The 22,723-nt window shown below is 42.4% G+C and overlaps 1 protein-coding gene across 1 annotated transcript; it reads left to right on the top strand.

Annotated features, from left to right (window-relative positions):
• Window positions 1–1,692: 1,692 nt before the first annotated feature.
• LOC121542122 (wiskott-Aldrich syndrome protein family member 3) lies at window positions 1,693–22,610 on the top strand. The gene is made up of 10 exons (XM_041851598.2): window positions 1,693–2,158; window positions 3,379–3,473; window positions 12,192–12,358; window positions 13,133–13,267; window positions 15,330–15,483; window positions 15,854–15,983; window positions 18,884–19,056; window positions 20,704–20,970; window positions 21,616–21,995; window positions 22,174–22,610. Exons 3-10 carry the CDS (start codon window positions 12,226–12,228, stop codon window positions 22,329–22,331), a joined length of 1,530 nt encoding a protein of 509 aa, XP_041707532.1. The 5' UTR covers window positions 1,693–2,158; window positions 3,379–3,473; window positions 12,192–12,225; the 3' UTR covers window positions 22,332–22,610.
• Window positions 22,611–22,723: the final 113 nt, after the last annotated feature.

The raw sequence follows: 22,723 nt of genomic DNA on the forward strand, positions 1-22,723 counted from the left end.
GTTGAAGTTAACATACTGTATGTGTATTTAGCAACGATGGGTTAGGTCTACATTTTGTTATTACGTTTCTGTAAGCTGTTTAACAAACTATAGTGACTAACATTGGAATTGAAGTTGATTCCAAGGCAATACATAAAATACCATAAATACACAATTTAACGCAACCACATATTTAGCCATGGAGCACGTTCTGATTGGCCAGTGAGGGGCCAAGCCTCAACACACCCACAACTTGTTTATCATCAAAACCCAGCACTTTGGCGCCAACGCCAGCAACTGCTACGACAATTGTGGTTGTGGAAATAGCAAAAGTATTAGATTGACCGTTGCCTTAGGTTTGTTAAAATAGAGCCCATAATATAAATAATCAAGTAACTGTTACAACGTTTTCTAAGATTACCAATCCCTTTTTGAGGTAGGGATGGGCTCATTTTCTTTTCTTATTTTGTGGTGATGTTCATGTCATGATACACCAACAATACTATTTTCTGGTACTGGCTCAATTTAAATGATAATACACATATTGTAGAGGATTTAGTATTTTAATCGATAATGTCTTCCAAGTTCCATCATCATCTGCATACATATTAGTCTTGGGTATATGGTTGGTTTGCCCCTCACTAGAAGCTATATTATGCTTGCAGCAACACCTCATTAGCATAAGGTAAGGCCTCCTGTAGCTCAGTTGGTAGAGCATGGTGCTTGCAACGCCAGGGTTGTGGGTTCGATTCCCACAGGGGGCCAGTATGAAAAATCTATGCACTCGCTAACTGTAAGTCGCTATTGATAAGAGCATCTGCTAAATGACTAAAATTTAAATATATTACATCTATCAAGAACCCCTTTTTCCATTCACCAGAATAATTTTGCTTAAGGATTTGATGGTTAAAATCTGCATTAAGCATCTTAGATACTGTAGATTGCAATCCCAGTGTCTCCCTTTTGCCCTTGGGGCATGGACTCTACAATTCGTCAGGGCATGGACTCTACAAGTGGTCAAAAGCGTTCCACAGGGATGCTGGCCCATGTTGACTCCAATGCCTCCCACAGTTGTGTCAAGTTGGCTGGATGTCCTATGGGTGGTGGACCATTCTTGATACACACGGGAAACTGTTGAGAGTGAAAAGCCCAGCAGTGTTGCAGTTCTTGACACAAACTGGTGTACCTGGCACCTACTACCATACCCTGTTCAAAGGCACTTAAATATTTTGTCTTGCCAATTCACCCGCTGAATGGCACACATACACAATCCATGTCTCAAGGCTTAAAAATCCTTCTTTAACCTGTCTCCTCCCCTTCATCTACACTGATTGAAGTGGATTTAACAAGTGACATCAATTAGGGATCATAGCTTTCACCTGGATTGACCTGGTCTGTCTAGGTCATCGAAAGAGTAGGTGTTCTTAATGTTTGTACACTCAGTGTATATTTGTACTATTTATGTGACTTTTTACCCTTTGAATTGTCATTAGTGTATGAGATGTAGAATGAGTGCTAGAGAAATACTTTGAATGTTCATTCAAGCTTCTAGATCATTCTGCACCAAGCTATGAATGGGGAGACTTCTTTCCACTTTAATAGGCTTGAATCGTGTGCCTCCTACACACACGCGCGGACACACGCACAGAGTTCTCATCCCAACAATGAGAGCCCCTTGTATTCCGCTCCTTTTCCCACAGCATAGCGCGCTATGCACGGTACTGCCCCTCACCCTAACGCATGGAAACACGCGATTATCACATAGACTGGCCTATGCATATTGGATGAAGATGCTAGGTCATTCTATTCATGCGTCTGCTTTTTATCTTTTGGGGTGTCATTTTTGTGTCCTAAATTGGGTTTTCGGTTCTGTGGGTTCTGAGCATCTTTGAAACAGAGGGTGGTGGTCTATGTGAGCCAATACACGCATGCGCCGTGGTTTCGTTGCTGCAGAGCGTTCGTCGAGGAAACCCGACGCTGCCAAGGAAACACACATGCAGGCATAGGGAATCCAGATTTCAGCATCTTCCTCCATTCCCTTCACGTCGACAATGCATCGGTAATGATGGTAGCGCGCAGCAATGCCTCCGATCTATTCCATGCCTGATGTCTAAATAGCTGCTAAATCATACAGCCAAAGAGAGGAGGTAAAAAAAAAGGTTAAGAAAAACAACCAGTGGTAAGTAGATTTATGTACCATTTTACAATTTTTAGATCACTAGAATTGACTACATTATTCTATATTGCACAATAAGTATTTCCAATTCTACAATGTTTTTGTGTGGAAAAATACTAAACCAGAACAGTTCTATTTATTATAATTTTACAATAGAAGAAATGCTTGCATGTGGAACATATTTTTGTGTGACAGATATGGTGCCTCGGTATAGTGTCATAGGTTGACGCTCTCACCACTCAAAATGCAATCAAGACACCCTATCCTATCCATCCTGTTCAATTCTAACCAATCAATATATTGGTTTTCCTATTCACGTTCACGCTTATTAGATTTTCAGCTGTACTTGAACACTGCCTGGTTATCTGCTGCTGTAGCCCTGTAGTTGCGAGCACCTGTTCCTTTTGCTTTACAAATCACATGCACGTGCAGAAGCAGCAACGGTCGGATGTATGATGACGTAATCATCAGTCCAACTGCATGAATTCACTAATGTCATTATTTTTCTTCGAGTCAGTCATGTCCAATCAAAGATGACTACTAATGAAGTCATGGATATTTTTGAAAAAGCAATCTGTGCCTGCATGGTGCTGCAGGATTAGAACCACATGTCTGCTCATGGATCTATTACTAAGCAGTTAAGAATACATTAGGCCTACTAAACTAGAATACTGTGTAACATTTGAATACTACAGTAATTACATTGTTATTACACAGGAGCAATTAGGGTTAAGTGCCTTGCTCAAGGGCACATCAACATATTTTTCACCTAGTCAGCACGGTGATTAGAACCAGCGACCTTTCAGTTACTGGCACAACGCTCTTAACCACTAAGCTACCTGCCGCCCCAGGAAACTTTGACAGTTGTAATGAATGAAGTTATTTCAGGTATCCTTTTTTAGGAGCAGGAGGAACCTGTAATGTGGGGTGCTGTGATTGTATATTTTACTCATAACTGTGCTGATTTTTACATAATGCTCATTGCTCTTACTTCGTTTAAATAGATTCACTCTCTGTGTGGTGACTCTGATTGAACTGCCAGGTATGTGATGGGAGGAATGCAGTAGATCATTGATTTCTACTGTCTTGTTCTGAACACACTGTAGATTATGTAAAAGTGAGCCTGGAGCCAATGTCATGCTAACAGCATGGTGGAAGCGTTGCTATGGTTTCCACTCATTAATCCATTTTCTTCCCATGACTGTTAAATCCGGGCTGTGGAGGCTGTGGAGGCTGTGGAGTCTGTGGCGGCTGTGGCGGCTGTGGAGTCTGTGGCGGCATGCTATACAGACTACAGTAAAGGAGACAAGAATTAGAGGTGAGAGAAAAGTCACCCAACTTGACGTTTTAGGATCAATGGTAGCATTTAGCTAGATGTTTAGAGCCTCTCTTAGTTTGAATAGTGAGAAACTCCAACAACAAAGAGACATTGTGAGCGATGGAGAAAATGTGGAAGAGACTGTAGTGGTTAGCAGATGCCAGCAACATACTGGAGGCCAATAGATTCTTGAGAGGACGGCAGTGTTTGGTGTGAAAGTGATCATTCATGAAGAACTAACAAAGGAGAACAAAGTTTACTCATTCATATTTGAACAATAAGCTGTAGTGTGTCAGGACATAAATAAGCATAATATTTAGGAGGTGAGGTCTCGGTGGTCTCAGCACTAGGAGTCATGTACAGTTGAACTCGGAAGTTTACATACACTTAGGTTGGAGTCATTAAAACTTGGTTTCAAATTTCTTGTTAACAAACTATAGTTTTGGCAAATCGGTTAGGACATCTACTTTGTGCATGACACAAGTAATTTTTCCAACAATTGTTTACAGACAGATTATTTCACTTATAATTCACTGTATCACAATTCCAGTGGGTCAAAAGTTTACATACACTAAGTTGACTGTGCCTTTAAACAGCTTGGAAAATTCCAGAAAATTATGTCATGGCATTAGAAGCTTCTGATAGGCTAATTGACATAATTTGAGTCAATTAGAGGTTTACCTGTGGATGTATTTCAAGGCCTACCTTCAAACTCAGTGCCTACCTTCAAACTCAGTGCCTCTTTGCTTGACATCATGGGAAAATCAAAAGAAATCAGCCAAGACCTCAGAAAACAAATTGTACACCTCCACAACTCTGGTTCATCCTTGGGAGCAATTTCCAAACGCCTGAAGGTACCACGTTCATCTGTACAAACAATAGTACGCAAGTGTAAACACCATGGGACCACGCAGCCATCATACCGCTCAGGAAGGAGACGCATTCTGTCTCCTAGAGATGAACGTACTTTGGTGCGAAAAGTGCAAATCAATCCCAGGACAACAGCAAAGGACCTTGTGAAGATGCTGGAGGAAATAGGTACAAAAGTATCTATATCCACAGTAAAACGAGTCCTATATCAACATAACCTGAAAGGCCGCTCAGCAAGGAAGAAGCCACTGCTCCAAAACCGCCATAAAAAGCCAGACTACGGTTTGCAACTGCACATGGGGACAAATAACATATTTTCTGGAGAAATGTCCTCTGGTCTGATGAAAAAAAAATAGAACTGTTTGGCCATAATGACCGTCGTAATGTTTGGAGGAAAAAGGGGGTGTCTTGCAAGCCAAAGAACACCATCCCAACCATGAAGCACGGGGGTTGCAGCATCATGCTGTGGGGGTGCTTTGCTGCAGGAGGAACTGGTGCACTTCACAAAATAGATGGCATCATGAGGAAGGACATTTATGTGGATATATTGAAGCAACATCTCAAGACATCAGTCAGGAAGTTAAAGCTTGGTCGCAAATGGGTCTTCCAAATGGACAATGACCCCAAGCATACTTCCAAAGTTGTGGCAAAATGGCTTAAGGACAACAAAGTCAAGGTATTGGAGTGGCCATCACAAAGCCCTGACCTCAATCCTATAGAACATTTGTGGGCAGAACTGAAAAAGCGTGTGCGAGCAAGGAGGCCTACAAATCTGATTCAGTTACACCAGCTCTGTCAGGAGGAATGGGCCCAAATTCACCCAACTTATTGTGGGAAGCTTGTGGAAGGCTACCCGAAACGTTTGACCCAAGTTAAACAATTTAAAGGCAACACTATCAAATACTAATTGAGGGTATGTAAACTTCTGACCCACAACTGACCCACTGGGAATGTGATGAAAGAAATAAAAGCTGAAATAAATCATTCTCTCTACTATTATTCTGACATTTCACATTCTTAAAATAAAGTGGTGATCCTAACTGACCTAAGAGAGGGAATTTTGAAAAACTGAGTTTAAATGTATTTGGCTAAGGTGTATGTAAACCTCCGACTTCAACTGTATAAATGATTTAACGGGATAGTTCACCCCGATAGTAAATGTATCTTTCTTCTTAAGGATACAGAAAGATGACTATGGCTGCAGAGACTCTGTAACCCATAGCTTTGGATTTGTTTACTCAGCTGCTACTTAGCATGCTCATTGTTGTAGTGCAAAATAGTGAGCGGCAGGATTCCTGTTAGCTTGCTCTAAATGCAAGCCCTAATTACAAAGTAGGCTTCAAATCAAGTTGATCCTCTCACAAGTTGCATCTGTGAGTATCTGACATTAGTTTTCTCCATAATAGTGAAGAAGTATGAAATGTTTTATGCTCCTGTCTGAACCCTTCTGAAGCTGAAAGCATTCACCACTCAGGGGACCGAGTGGCGCAGCGGTCTAAGGCACTGCATCGCAGTGCTAGAGGCGTCACTACAGACCCAGGTTCAATCCCGGGCTGTATCACAACCGGCTATGATCGGGAGTCCCATAGGGCGGCGCACAATTGGCCCAGCATCGTCCGGGTTAGGGGAGGGTTTGGCTGGGGGGAGGCCATCATTGTAAATAAGAATTAGTCCTTAACTGACTTGCCTATTTTATTTGTTTATTTTAATATTTGTATTATATTTTAGTCAAATATTTTTTTTTTTTTCATTTTTTTTTTTGGGGGTGGATCAGCTTAATATTGCAGATAGATTGTATCTTCTATCAATGTAATTGTCTGCATCACTTCCAATCCCCCATGTTTTTTATATATATACTCCCCTTTATTACTTTTCAACCCCGCCATCCTTTCCCTACTTGGAGTAAATTAGTGAACAACAATGCCCAGGCCTCTACTTCCGATCTATACCTACTATCTACACCTTATGGACAGAGTTAATTTTACAATAATTATATTATATATATATCCTTTTTTTTTTTTTTTTTTGCTCCTGAACTTCTTCTACTCTCAACCTCTCCGATCATTTTCATGATGTCCATCCGGTTTGCTTCTATATGCCATATCTTTCTAACTGTGCTCTTTCCCAAAAGCTCCCAACATACAACCTATATACTTATTATGGACACAGTATGCTTACATTATTAGCTATCTTTGTTATTATTTGTTGTTATTTGTTATTAGTCCCATCCTTCAACTCTATTCAATACCTCCCATCTATCTCTTAACACCATCCATATAGGATTTCTATTTGCCATATATATTTCAACCGTACTGTGATGTTTTACAAAAGTTCTGAACCTTTCTATTCTCATTGCTTCTACAGATTGTGAATTAAAAATAAACATTTTTGCTAAAAGTATTATTATATTATTGATTGATTGACTATGACTTTTCAGATCACCCAGTAATGCTATCTGCAAGGTTAGCTCCAGGTAAATATTGCAATCCTTTAGCCATTCCCGGACCTGTGTCCAAAAACAAGCTACAAATGGACAGAACCAAAACAAATGATCTAATGATTCTGTCTCTTCACAGCAAAATCTGCAGAGCTGGGAAGATTGTATCCCCCATATAAATAACATTATATTGGTAGCAAGAATTTTATATAATAATTTAAATAGAAAGATTCTAATTTTTGAATCCGGTGTCGTTTTGCGTGTCAGTTCATAAACACTATGCCATGGGATCGGTACGTCAAAGATCTCTTCCCAACTATTTTGCGATCTATATGGGACGGCTGTCAATCCTTTGGTCCTTAAATGAAACTGATATACTTTTTTATTTATCACAGTTTTACTTAACCAATTATGTTCTTTAATGCAAGGCCGACAGACAAGTTCCTTACTTTCTCCCCCTTCCACTTTCCTCTTCCACTTTTGCGGTAAGGCTGCAATTATTTGGTTCTAATTTTGGGTAGAGCAGACATTTCCATATGTTTTTGTTAGCTGCATGTGCGACATAACTCCACCAGTCCTACCGATGATATCATTTACGAAGATTATACCTTTTTTAAACATTCTGTCAAAAAATAAAGTTTTTTTGTCAATTAGTATATTTGAATTTAACCACAATGTTTGTTACATTATTTGTTCTGTCGTTTCTGGAGGATTAAATTGAAATTGCAACCAACTTTCTATGGCTTGTTTTAGAAATAGTGATATTTGGGAGATTATTTCCTTTTCAAATAACTGCAAATGAGTTGTTGTAATCTGAATAAAGGGAAAAAGGCCTTTCTTGAACATTGGGTGAGACAATCTTACTAATTTGCTTGAGAACCAGTTCGGGTTTAAGTATAACTTTTGTATGACTGAAGCTTTTAGTGATAGGTCTAATGCTTTAATATTTAATAATTTCTGTCCTCCAAATTCATATTCATTATATAAATATGCCCTTTTAATTTTGTCTGGCTTGCCGTTCCAAATAAAATTGAATATTTTTTTCTCATATAATTTCAAAAACTGTTCGCTAGGCGTAGGCAAGACCATAAGCAAATAGGTAAACTGGGATAATACTATTTAACTATATAACTGACTTGCCTAGTTAAATAAAGGTTAAATAAAAAATGAAAAAGAATGCATTCTCAAAATCAACTGCACTTTCGACTATTCAACTACTCAAGATTTACGCAGAGTGGAGCTGCAGGGCAGACATGTTATAAGGCCCAGAGTATGGGCCTTTCTCAGTGTGAGAGGCTGCACAGTCACGTGCACTGCCCCAGCTTCCCAGCTAGAGGTTCCCCTTGAGGTTGTTTACGCATGTTTAGTTATTTCACTGTGCCAATTCATAGGAATTCTGACAGCTGCAAAAAGGACTCTGTAGCCTTGGGGAACATCTCGTCTCATTTCTTTTAAATAGGATACATTGACTTAAAGCCTGATATTTCTTTTTTTTCTTAAGATGTTCTTTTTCTTTTATAAACAATACAAAATATGCACATACAAAAGACAACATCATACAAACATCAACAACATCACACCTGCCAAGTCCCACTAGCACACACCCCCATCTCCAGCTCCTACATCACTCTCCGCCACATGGCCTGAAACTGCACCATTTTGTTTCTCTCCGTAGCCCACGCAATTTCAATATTTCAATAATAAATCTATAGATTTATCCATTGTGTTAATGATGGCGGATTGATTGATTTCCAAGTTTTTAGTATACGTTTTTTCAACATGTGTGATGAGAAGAGAATCGTCCAGCCCATTGGGTATCTCACTACACTCTCTTATGCCATGTCTTGAAATACGCAGACAGACGGATTAAAAGTAAGTTTCCATTGTAATACTTCTGACAGCCAACTTTCTAGCTCCGCCCACAACTTCCGGACTTTATAGCAATCCCAGAAAGCAGGGATTATTGAGTTATTATGCGTTTTACACATGTCTGCTGTAGAATTTGTGAATTTTGTCTCTTGTATAATAAATGCTATACATAAGCTTATACTGGACATTTTCGTTAACTGTAATTTCGTTAGTTATGCTTCAACTTTCCCTCCATCTTGTGCCAACATCAATTCTTTTTAAGTCTTTATTCCAATAGTTTATATTTTTTCTAAGAGATTGTCAGTTGCATATGCTCTCTGCAAGGTTTTGTTTATCTTCTCTATCATAGGAACATCATTTTTTTACTCAAATAATATTCCCTCAAGGTAAGGTGGCCAAAAGATTTCAAATCAAAATTCTGTGATCTGTAACTTTTAAGTTGCATGTATTTGAAACTATCTACATTGGTCAGTTGAAAATTACTTTTTGATTATGTCATGGAAATAAATGTATTTCCTGTTACCAAGTCATTTACAGTTTCTGTGCATTTAGTTTTCCAAAGCCTGACATTTTATGATATGCTGATGTAGGAAGAATGATAATGTTCTTTGTTATTCTGGTCCTATGTTTCAATATATACGGTATGTGTACAATTGCGTTGTTCTATTTCCCCTTAACTGTACTTCCTGTTCCTCATCACATTGCAATGGCCAGCAGAGCATAAGGGAAGGCCCTGCGAGGTTGCCATGGTGATGGCCCTAGACTGTAGCTCTGATGTAATAGAGCTCCTTGCTGTTTGTTCTCATCTCCACTACTCACAACGCCCCCCAGGCCCAATGCAAGACATTTGAATATGATCACAGAATAGACAAGATTTTGAAGCTCAATATGGATCAACTAAGAATTTCATAATCAGTCTTCCATTGACATTGAACAGAATAGCCTTATTTCTATAAATCAAATCAAATCAAATCAAATTGTATTGGCCACATGCGCTGAATACAACAGGTGCAGACATTACAGTGAAATGCTTACTTACAGCCCTTAACCAACAGTGCATTTCTTTTTAATAAAAAAGTAGAATAAAACAACAAAAAAGTGTTGAGAAAAAAAGAGCAGAAGTAAAATAAAGTAACAGTAGGGAGGCTATATATACAGGGGGGTACCGGTGCAGAGTCAATGTGCGGGGGCACCGGATAGTTGAGGTAATTGAGGTAATATGTACTTGTGGGTAGAGTTAAAGTGACTATGCATAGATAATAAACAGAGTAGCAGCAGTGTAAAAGAGGGGGTGGGGTGCAAATAGTCCGGGTAGCCATGATTAGCTGTTCAGGAGTCTTATGGCTTGGGGGTAGAAGCTGTTGAGAAGTATTTTGGACCTAGACTTGGCACTCCGGTACCGCTTGCCGTGCGGTAGCAGAGAGAACAGTCTATGACTAGGGTGGCTGGAGACTTTGACAATTTTGAGGGCCTTCCTCTAAGTATATACTGTATATATTTAGAGTACAGAGGTACTCTAAGCCCAACCAATATTTTTTGGGAAGGACAAAACTTACCGATATATCTCCCGATATACTGTGTTACAGCAGGGAAATTAAAAAGTGTAATTTTCCAACACTGAATTCTCATAAATTGCCATCCAAAAGAGCAATTGTCCAATAACTATGCTTTAAATGTTGATTTTATACATTGTGACAGTATTGACACATCATGAGAATGGCCGCGAGTGTTATCCTATGGGGACAGCCAAAGAACCCTTTTAGGTTCTAGATAGCACCTTTTTTTTTAAAGAGTGTAGGAGGGAGAACATTCTGAGAGAGGGAAGAGGGCCAGAGGAAGAAAGCTCTCCTCTATTGTCTCTCCACTATAGGGACATGCTGAGCAGTAGGCAGTGGGTCGTACTGTATAAAAGAATGGCAGGCGGTTGTGTAAAGACATGCCAGCCTGCATTAGGTCTGTGTGGGGAGAGAGTCCGGTTAACGTAGATCAGGGGTGTCAAACTCATTCCACAGAGGGCCGAGTGTCTGCGGGTTTTTGGTTTTTCCTTTCAATTAAGACCTAGACAACCAGGTGAGGGGAGTTCCTTACTAATTAGTGACCTTAATTCATCAATCAAGTACAAGGGTGGAGCGAAAACCCGCAGACACTCGGCCCTCTGTGGAATGAGTTTGACACATGTGACGTAGATGGTCACTACCCATTAGCCTGATAGGTTGAGCAAAGAGTTCCTACCCACAGACACACACTGTCATAGACACCCACCCATGGTGCAATAGGCCATGATACTGTCCTCACATTTCATTGGTTCTCTAGTCTGTACCACCCGACCTTTCAATCCTCATTTCAAGGTGTCCTCTGATTGTCTTTGCCTTACTTTCAAACGCTACTATTATAATCACAATAATGTAGTTTTACCTTTTATCAATGCGTTTTAACCTCAACCTCTTGTCTTGGACAGTACTAGGTCTTTGTCCTGCATACCTTCTATTATGAGTTCATATTATGAGCACCATTTTATGTAAAAAAAAAACAACTGTTAAATGCTGTAGATGTTGTGATTTCTCTCTGTTGGTTGATTACATGGTCACTATTGCGTCTCTCCGTCTATTGACTCTTTCTTTATTCAGTGCCTCTAATTGACGTGTCACACAACATCAATATATACTGAACAAAGATATAAAGGCAACATGCAACAATTTCAACAATTTTGCTGAGTTACAGTTCATAGAAGGAAATCAGCCAATGGAAATAAATAAATTAGGCCCTAATCTATGGATTTCACATGACTGGGCAGGGGTGCAGCCATAGGCCCAACCACTGGGGAGGCAGGCCCAGCTAATCAGAATGAGTTTTTCCCCACAAAAGGGCTTTATTACAGACAGAAATACTCCTCAGTTTCATCAGCTGTCCGGGTGGCTGGTTTTAGACGATCCCGCAGGTGAAGAAGCCGAATGTGGAGGTACTGGGTTGGCATGGTTACACGTGGTCTGCGGTTGTGAGGCCGGTTGGACGTACTGCCAAATTCTCTAAAACGACGTTGGAGGGGGCTTATGGTAGAGAAATGTATCTGGCAACAGCTCTGGTGGACATTCCTGCAGTCAGCATGCCAATTTCACGCACCCTCAAAACTTGAGACATCTGTGGCATTGTGTTGTGTGACAAAACTGCACATTTTAGAGTGGCCTTTTGTTGTCCCCAGCACAGGGTGCACCTGTGTAATTATCATGCTGTTTAATCAGCTTCTTGATATGCCACACCTGTCAGGTGGATGGATTATCTTGGCAAAGGAGAAATGCTCACTATCAGGGATGTAAACAACTTTGTGCACAAAATTTAAGAGAAATGATCTTTTTGTGTGTATGGAAAATTTCAGGGATCTTATATTTCAGCTCATGAAACTTGGGACCAACACTTTACATGTTGCGTTTATATTTTTGTTCATTATAGATTGCTCCACTGAAGACTACGTTGTATTGTTTTATAGCTGTAATGAATGTGCTAATTGGAGTGTTTTTTAACCCTTCCTCCCTGGCTCTCTGTAGGTGAGTGTGTGAGTGTGTGTAGGGCGCAGTCGCCATGCCGCTGGTTAAAAGATGCATCGAGCCCAGGCACCTGTGCCGTGGAGCCGTGCCGGACGGGGTCACCAGCGAGCTGGAGTGTGTCACTAACAGCACCCTGGCAGCCATCATCAAACAGCTGGGGGGCCTGAGTAAGTCTACACACCTGACTGACTGACTGACTGACTGACTGACTAAATGACTGACTGACTGCTGACTGACTGAGTGACTGCTGACTGACTATCTGCTTACACGACTGACTGCTAACTGACTGGCTGACTAACTGACTGACTGCTGACTGGCTGCTGACTGACTGGTTGACTGATTGGCTGACTGCTGACTGACTGACTGACTGCTGACTGACTAACTGACTGACTTACTGCTGACTGACTAACTGACATACTGACTGCTGACTGGCTGCTGATTGACTGACTGGCTGGCTGACTGATTGACATACTGACTGCTGACTGGCTGACTGACTGACTGGCTGACTTCTGACTGTGACTGGCTGACTTCTGACTGACTTCTGACTGACTGACTAACTGACTGCTGGCTGACTGCTGACTGATTGACTAACAGATTGACTAACTGACTGACTGACTGACTAGCAGACTGACTGACTAACTGGCTGACGGACTACCTGACTGACTACCTGACTAGCTGACTGACTGACTGACTGGCTGCTGACTGACTGACTAACAGATTGACTAACTGGCTGGCTGCTGACTGACTGACTAACAGATTGACTGACTGACTGCTGAAGGGAAATGGGATGGGGGCTCCTCTTACTGTAGATTAAATCTTAACCAAACTATTTCAGACAGTATTTTTTAACATGTACTGTATGGGTTATTTTAAAGGTACATTCTCACTGCCCTGCTCTGTCCCCTATGTCTATGCATGGTGTGTGTGATTTGTGAATGCAGGTCGACATGCAGAGGACATCTTTGGAGAGCTTTTCAACGAGGCCAACAGCTTCTACATGAGAATGAACAGCCTCCAGGAAAGAGTGGACCTGCTGGCTGTCAAAGTCACCCAGCTGGACTCCACTGTGGAGGAGGGTAGGTGGTGGCAGCGGGGGGAAGGGTTCACATCTGGGGGGTAAGAGGGGTAATTTATCTGCTGAGCATCATACAGAACATGCTATAGCATGATCATTCCCAGGACAACGTACAGCACAGCATATGGTATGAGAGCGTGAATGAGCATCAAATGAAGAGCACCATGGTAATTAGCGCAGTAAAACACACGGTTGCATAACGCTTAATGCTATGACTTCACCAGGGCTGAGGGCCCAACAGCTGAGTCCCAGACTCACTGCTGCTCCAATCACCAATACACTGGTTGTCATTATACAGGCTGGGATACACTGGAGACTGTATGTGCATCCTGAAGAGTCTGCTCACTATAATCCTGACCCTATATTTCAGAGGAAGCATTGATACAGTGCCTTGCAAAAGTATTCATCCCCCTTGGTGTTTTTTCCTATTTTGTTGCATTACAACCTGTAATTTAAATGGATTTCTATTTGTATTTCATGTAATGGACATACACAAAATAGTCCAAATTGGTAAAGTGGAATGAAAAAAATAACTTGGTTCAAAAAATTCTACAAAATAAATAACGGAAAAGTGGTGCGTGCATATGTATTCACCCACTTTGCTATGAAGCTCCTAAATAAGATCTGGTGCAACCAATTACCTTCAGAAGTCACATAATGAGTTAAATAAAGTCCACCTGTGTGCAATCTAAGTGTCACATCATCTGTCAGTATATACACACCTGTTCTGAAAGGCCCCAGAGTCTGCAACACCACTAAGCAAGGGGCACCACCAAGCAAGCGGCACCATGAAGACCAAGGAGCTCTCCAAACAGGTCAGGGGCAAAGTTGTGGAGAAGTACAGATCAGGGTTGGGTTATAAAAAAATATCTGAAACTTTGAACATCCCACGGAGCACCATTAAATCCATTATTCAAATATGGCACCACAACAAACCTGCCAAGAGAGGGCCGCCCACCAAAACTCACGGACCAGGCAAGGAGGGCATTAATCAAAGAGGCAACAAAGAGACAAAAGATAACCCTGAAGGAGCTGCAAAGCTCCACAGCGGAGATTGGAGTATCTGTCCATAGGACCACTTTAAGCCGTACACTCCACAGAGCTGGGCTTTACGGAAGAGTGGCCAGAAAAAAGCCATTGCTTAAAGAAAAAAATAAGCAAACACGTTTGGTGTTCGCAAAAAGCCATGTGGGAGACTCCCCAAACATATGGAAGAAGGTACTCTGGTCAGATGAGACTAAAATTGAGCTTTTTGGCCATCAAGGAAAACGCTATGTCTGGTGCAAACCCAACACCTTTCATCACCCCGAGAACACCATCCCCATGGTGGTGACAGCATCAGGCTGTGGGGATGTTTTTCATCTGCAAGGACTGGGAAACTGGTCAGAATTGAAGGAATGATGGATGGCGCTAAATACAGGGAAATTCTTGAGATTAACCTGTTTCAGTCTTCCAGAGATTTGAGACTGGGACGGAGGTTCATCTTCCAGCAGGACAATGACCCTAAGCATACTGCTAAAGCAACACTCCAATTGAGAATCTGTGGTATGACTTTAAGATTGCTGTACACCAGCGGAACCCATCCAACTTGAAGGAGCTGGAGCAGTTTTGCCTTGAAGAATGGGCAAAAATCCCAGTGGCTAGATGTGCCAAGTTTATAGAGACATACCCCAAGAGACTTGCAGCTGTAATTGCTCTACAAATATTTTGACTCTGGGGGGGTGAATAGTTATGCACGCTCAAGTTTTCTGTTTTTTGTCTTATTTCTTGTTTGTTTCACGTCTTCAAAGTGGTAGGCATGTTGTGTAAATCAAATGATACAAACTCCCCAAAAATCCATTTTAATTCTAGGTTGTAAGGCAAAAAAATTGAAGAAATGCCAAGGGGGGTGAATACTTTCGCAAGCCACTGTACACCACTAATAAATGTGGTTTGTTTTCATGTTATTGAACATTCCACACTTGTAAACTTCCTGGGTTGCCATGGCACTTCATTCATAGCTGCCAATGAGTCAGTGTTGTAGTGTTCATTCATTGTGTTGATCCTTGGCATTCTGGTCCCAGTTTCGCTGCAGGACATCAACATGAGGAAGGCCTTCAAGAGCTCCACCATCCAAGACCAGCAGGTGGTGTCCAGGAACTCCATCCTCAACCCTGTCATGGAGATGTACCATCGCTGTGACAAACCTCCACCCCTCAACATCCTCAGCCCCTACAGGTCAGCCCTCAGCCAATCACATTACGACTTACTGAACCCCACTTTAGTCATTGCACTTATCCTTTTACGTTGAGGTACAAGGTACATAATTAAGCATTGGGGATGTGCAATTTATGTGTATTATAACATAAGAGTTATAAAGTATATAAAGTCCTGTGTAGCTCAGTTGGTAGAGCATGGCGCTTGCAACGCCAGGGTTGTGGGTTCGTTTCCCATGGGGGGCCAGTATGAAAATGTATGCACTCACTAACTGTAAGTCGCTCTGGATAAGAGCGTCTGCTAAATGACTAAAATGTAAAATGTAAAGTATAGGTGTCAATTGCATTGCCGAGGCCAGTGTCTCAGGTCAGGATGTGTTGTTGTCATACAGGGATGACAAAAAGGATGGCCTGAAGTTCTACACAGACCCGTCCTATTTCTTTAATCTGTGGAAGGAGAAGATGATCCAAGCAACAGAAAACAAGCGGAAGGAGAAGAGGCGGCAGAAGGCGGGTGACAAGGTGAGTGAGTTTGTGTGTATGTGTGCGTGCACATGTGTTTTATGTGTGTCTGTGATGAATCACTACTCTCTCACATTTTCTCTCTCTCTCTCTCTCTCTCTCTCTCTCTCTCTCTCTCTCTCTCTCTCTCTCTCTCTCTCTCTCTCTCTCTGACTCTCTCTCTCTCTCTCTCAGTCTAATTCAATTTAAGAGCTTTATTGGCATGGGAAACATATGTTAACATTGCCAAAGCAAGTGAAGTAGATAGTAAACAAAAGTGAAATAAACAATAAATATTAACAGTAAACATTACACTCAGAAGTTCCAAAAGAATAAATACATACAAATGTCATATTATGTCTATATATAGTGTTGTAACAATGTGCAAATAGTTAAAGTACAAATGGCAAAATAAATAAACATAAATATGGGTTGTATTTAAAATGGTGTATGTTCTTCACTGGTTGCCCATTTCTTGTGGCAACAGGTCACAAATCTTGCTGCTGTGATGGCACACTGTGGTATTTCACTCAGTAGATAAGGGAGTTTATCAAAATTGGGTTTGTTTTCTAATTCTTTGTGGATCTCTGTAATCTGAGGGAAATATGTGTTTCTAATATGGTCATACATTTGGCAGGAGGTTAGGAAGTGCTGCTCAGTTTCCACCTCATTTTGTGAGCAGTGTGCACATAGCCTCTCTCTCTCTATGTATCTCTCTGTCTCTGTCTCTCTCTCTCTTGTTATGACTGTTGGCAGTTTTTTCCCTCTCAGACACTCTCTCCTTCCCACCACCATTTGACATCAGGCCTGTCAGGATTAGCTCATTGCTCTTTTTAGACTGTCTGTGCAAAAGCCTCCTAAGCCTGGTGATGTGGACGTGTGTTTAGACAGACGGAGAGCAGGGGAAGGAAAGAGAGAAAGAGAGAAAGAGCGAGAGAAAGATCGAATCAGAGAAAGATAGAAAGAGAGAAAGAGGGCTAAGGGAGTGAGCAAGAGAGGAAACATGGTTAGTGAATAGCCTTGTCTTATGTGTTTAGCAAGATGAACAAAACCTCTTACTAACGCTACTAAGATATATATCTTAAATTGACAAGGGGCTCTATTCGATCTGTAACGCTAAAGCGTTACGACTAGCGTGCTAGAAATGTAAAGATAATTTCCTATTGAGCCGTCATCTGCAGCGTTTACCATGAATGCAGTCTCCGCTAACGCAGGAAACTTGCCTTTACATTTCAATCAAACTGGAACGCTGAATTTCCGCGATACAGATTGAATAGCACCCTTAATTAGAGGAAGCATTACTATTTATTTACTAAGAACTAAGATGTGACTCCTCCACCAGTGGAAGGAGCTGTGGCAGAACTGAAATGTATTACATTAATAAATAAGCCCTTACATGTTCTACAGCGCCTTCAGAAAGTATTCCCACCCTTATACTTTTTACACATTCTGTTGTGTTAGAGCCTGACTTTAAAATGGATTACATTTAGATTTTGCGTCACTGGCCTACACACAATACCCCATAATATCAAAGTGGAATGATGTATTTTTCACATTTTTTACACATTAATAAAAAATTAAAAGCTGAAATGTCTTGAGTCAATACGTTTTGCTCAACAAGTCACATAATAATTTGCATCGACTCACTCTGTGTATAATAATAGTGCCTAACATGATTTTTGCATGACTACCTCGTCTCTGTACCCTGCACATACAATTATCTGTAAGGTCCCTTAGTCGAGCAGTGAATTTCAAACACAGATTCAACCCTAAAGACCAGGGAGGTTTTCCAATGCCTTGCAAAGAAGGGCACCTATTGGTAGATGGGTTTAAAAAAAAAAGCAGTCATTGAATATCCCTTTGAGCATGGTGAAGTTATTAATTACACGCCAGGGTTGTGGGTTCGATTCCCACGGGGACCAGTATGAAAAAATGTATGCAGTCACTTAACTGTAAGTCGCTCTGGATAAGAGCGTCTACTAAATGACTAAAATGTAAAATGAGGAGGAATAATGGTCTGGGGCTGTTTTCATGGTTCGGGCTAGGCCCCTTAGTTCCAGTGAAGGGAAATCTTAATGCTACAGCATACAATGACATTCTAGATGATTTTGTGCTTCCAACTTTGTGGCAACAGTTTGGGGAAGGCCCTTTTCTGTTTCAGCATGACAATGCCCCCATGCACAAAGCAAGGTCCATACAGAAATGGTTAGTCGAGATCGGTGTGGAAGAACATGACTGGCCTGCACAGAGCCATGACCTCAACCTCATCAAACACCTTTGGGATGAATTGGAATGCCGACTGCGAGTCAGGCCTAATCGCCCAACATCAGTGCCTGACCTCACTAATGCTCTTGTGGTTGAATGGAAGCAAGTCCCCGCAGCAATGTTCCAACATCTAGTGGAAAGTCTTCCCAGAAGAGTGGAGACTGTTATAGCAGCAAAGGGGGTACCAACTCCATTTTAATGGCCATGTTTTTGGAATGAGATGTTCGACGAGCAGGTGTCCACATACTTTTAGTCCGTACTAGTCCGTACCAATCTAGGTAGATCCGCTTTCAGTTTTAATGCCCCGCATTCTTGGAATAGCCTGCAGAACGCCCTGTTTTGAGAATGCAGGTTCCCTGGTACCGCCACAACACTTTAAGACTATTATTAGATGTGTTGAATGATAGTTGCAGTTGTTTTGATTGAATGAAGAGATTGTTGTGGTTGTAATGTTGAAAGTTGTAACTTCTAGTTTTTTGAGTGATCATTTTGTATTGTTGTATTGCTGTGCTCGGGTCACCTTTGAAAATGAGACCTTGGTCTCAATGGGTTTCTCCTGACTAAATCAAAGTTAAATCAAATAAATGTATAGGTTTGTCTCTTCTAGGAGCAGAAACAGGTGGAGGACCCCAGTCTTATAGGTTTGTCTCTTCTAGGAGCAGAAACAGGTGGAGGACCCCAGCCGGGAGGTGAAGAAGGTGAGGAAGGCCCGGAACCGTCGTCAGGAGTGGAACATGATGGCATACGACAAGGAGTTCCGCCCAGACACCCGCCTCACGCCTTCACCCTACCATGGCATGTCCTCTGAGGGATCCCTCTCTCCAGACAGGTCAGTAGGGATGCACCGAAACAATCAATCAATCAACCAACCAATCAATCAATCAATCAACCAATCAATCAATCAAGGAACTTTTTATGATGTATAATATGGTGATATGTGCATTACTAAATGTAAATGTACCAAAGGAATCTGCTCTCTGCTGCCATCTACCTAAAAGTTTGAAAGCCTGCATGCTCCTTAACCCTTTACGCTGATGGGAATTGGCCTATATGGATAGGGCTAAATTGAAATGTTTCTTACAGAATAAATATGAAATGCATAACCATGGTAGCAATTGAAAGAGAACAGTTTGGAGATTATGGAGGAAAACAATGACCAAAGTTGAGGACACAACAGTTCGCCTGACACAGGACTGAATCCAAACATTACACTGTTGATTTTATGTGCATTTTACATTTACTGTACTTTTCGCCGCATTTGTTGATAACGAAATCTGAAAATGATCTGGATACATTCAGTAACATGATAAGACTATTCCTGGAAAATGTGGGGTAGGTGCAACATAAGAGAAAAGAATGACAAGGGTTTGAGTGAGAGGACTAACTGGTGTCTCCAAGTGGCCACACACCTCTCCAAAGTGTGGACAGTTCTTAAGTCATTTCAATGCACTTTTATGACTCAAAGAAAAAGGTCTTCAACTATAAGGTACTTTTTGTTGCTCTCCTAGCTGTGCCGTTGAGGAACTAGAGCAAGAACACCTGTAGTTCTCTTTGGAACACATCCCTGCATCCCCGCCATCACACAATTACTGTTGTTGTTTACGCAATCCAAAAACGGCCCATTATAAATTGCAATCTGGGTCTGATTTAGAGAACATCAAGCAGTGAGACAAGCTTGTTCTATTACCAACATGTCTAGATAAGTTATAAGTACAATCTTACAGTGCTAGGCTTTCACAGGGCAATTCAGAGAAACAGAGCGTAATTTGGGTGCGCATAGAAAGGAGTCATGCGTGCATTCAGGTGCGTGTTCCACAGCGAATTTCCTTCACAATAGACAAACAGGCTCATTCTGTTCAGAACAACCCAGGGTATGACACCATGTCATCTTGGAACTGTACATCAATCATAGTGATCATAAACTTTGACACTGTATATGACATGTGTTTTATGATATGGAAATGTGAAGTGCACATTTGGACTCACGGGTGTTTGGCTTGCTTGTATGACATCAAAACGGTATTTATTAGTCTCATCTTTCAAAATACATCGAGTCCTCTTAATTTACAGCATTTCCCTCACTCAAACAACAAAAGATGTTGCAAAAGTTGCCCAATTAGCAGGAGGGATGGGGTCAACTTCTTTTGTTCAGAACAGCTGTCAGTCAAAATCCATACAGCGCTGTGAAGCATAGAGCCTGAGCTCTGACGTCATTTACTGTGCAGCCACTGCTTTCCAATTTAGCTGCTTATAAGTGCCCAAATCTGCAATTTTAAAGAACTACCATGTAGTTTTTGTAAAAATATTGTAAATTGTACTCCAGCAATACTATGATGTTTTAATACTAGGCGCCTTGGTTTTAGATGACACATCGATTCTTTAAGACCTCCATTGGCATGAGACTTAAGTGTATGTTAAAAGTCTTTGATGATCCCTTGCTCCTCATCAACCTCTATCTGTGGTTTAAATGTTCCAGGTCTGGTATGTCTGATGAGCTGTCCTACCCTGCTAGCCCTAACCACCCACCCCAAGAGGGAGCTGTCTTGGGTCCTGATGGGAAGGAGCACCTGACAGGCCCCAACCAGACCCAGTCTCTGGACCGGGCCTACCGACCCCCTGCCGCCGGCACCGCTGCAGCCCAAGGCCGCCAGCACTCCCTGGGCCGCGTGCAGTCCCACCACGGACCCACACCCACAGACCCCTCCTTGAACGGACCCCGGCCTGCAGCTGCCAAAGAGGCTAGGTGTGTAACTGGCTACCCCTCTCATCTCTCGTCTCGTCTCCCCTCTCATCTTTCGTCTTGTCTCCCCTCTCATCTTTCGTCTCGTCTCCCCTCTCATCTTTCGTCTCGTCTCCCCTCTCATCTTTCGTCTCGTCTCCCCTCTCATCTCTCGTCTCGTCTCCCCTCTCATCTTTCGTCTTGTCTCCCCTCTCATATTTCGTCTCTCCTCTCATATCTCCTCTTGTCTCTCCTCTCCTCTCATATCCCCTCTCGTCTCTCGTCTCATCTCTCGTCTCATATCCCCTCTCGTCTCTCCTCTCATATCTCCTGTCATCTCTCGTCTCGTCTCTCCTCTCATATCCCCTCTCGTCTCTTGTCTCTCGTCTCGTCTCTCGTCTTGTCTCTCCTCTCATATCCCCTCTCATATCCCCTCTCGTCTCTCGTCTCATATCCCCTCTCATATCCCCTCTTGTCTCTTGTCTCATATCCCCTCTCATCTCTCCTTCTCTGAGTACGTTTCTGCTACTGTATCTAAGTTGAATTAAAGTCTGAAAGCCCATTCTATCTACAGTAAATGCCACAGGCATATATTTGATTCTAATGTAAATGATGTAGTGCTGGACAGGCCCTGTCTGACTTGGTTGGTTTTATGTCATTGTTCCACAGTGGTCACCAGATGCCAGAGCACTTTATCCCTCCGGCCCCGCCCCCACCTCCTCCCCTCATCCCCTCAGCCCAGACGGCCTTCGACAGCACAGCAGGGCCCCCCACCCTGGCCCCTGGCAATGTGGCCGCCCTGTCCCGCCCCTACAGCCCCTCACCCCCTCCACCCCCACCCGCCGGCTACTTCCCCTCTCCATCCCACCCTGTCACTGGGGGACCCCCTGTTGCCCCTCCTCCACCCCCACCTGGTGGCCCGCCAACATTCGCTCCTTCCCCAGCCCATGCCATGCACCCCTCTGGGGGCACACTGCCAAGGAAGGGCAAGGTGCTAGGCATCCCGATAAGCGACGCACGCAGCGACCTGCTGTCAGCCATCCGCAGAGGTGAGACCCTATGGTTCACTAGGTGGAAGGGCCAGGATTATACAGCATGATATGTCTACATTACTGTACATGGAAAGATAGCCCAGCTACTATACTAGTAACATATCATTACAGTAGAGAAAGTATCTTTTGACGGTTGTAGTGTAATCAGTAGATGACCGTTGTGTTGTGTCCTCAGGGATCCAGCTCAGGAAGGTTCAAGAGCAGCGTGAGCAGGAAGCAAAGAAGGAACCGGTGGGGAACGACGTGGCCACCATCCTGTCCCGACGCATCGCAGTGGACTACAGCGAATCAGACGAGGACTCTGAGCCTGAGGAGAATGAGTGGTCAGACTGAGGCGGAGGAAGAGAGGAGCTTAGGCTTGCTGTACTCACCTACATACTGCTGCTATTCCAATACCAGGATACACACTCACACACACCACAAACACACACACACACACACACACACACAGTCCTCGCATACTACGTCTCGATAGACCGCTTGTTAGGGAAAGTACTGTAGATGAGGTGCTTACACAGTATGACAGTATCCATTACCTAGTCAGATACTGTATGGGCTGAGAGGAGGAGAGGAGAGGAGAGGAGAGGAGAGGAGAGGAGAGGAGAGGAGAGGAGAGGAGAGGAGAGGAGAGGAGAGGAGAGGAGAGGAGAGGAGAGGAGAGGGTTCAGAGGAAGCCACAGTGGGGCTAGGTGGATCAAGCACAGCAAGCTTATACATATATATAT

Source organism: Coregonus clupeaformis, chromosome 27 (assembly GCF_020615455.1).
Source record: "Coregonus clupeaformis isolate EN_2021a chromosome 27, ASM2061545v1, whole genome shotgun sequence".
Lineage (NCBI taxonomy): Eukaryota > Metazoa > Chordata > Actinopteri > Salmoniformes > Salmonidae > Coregonus > Coregonus clupeaformis.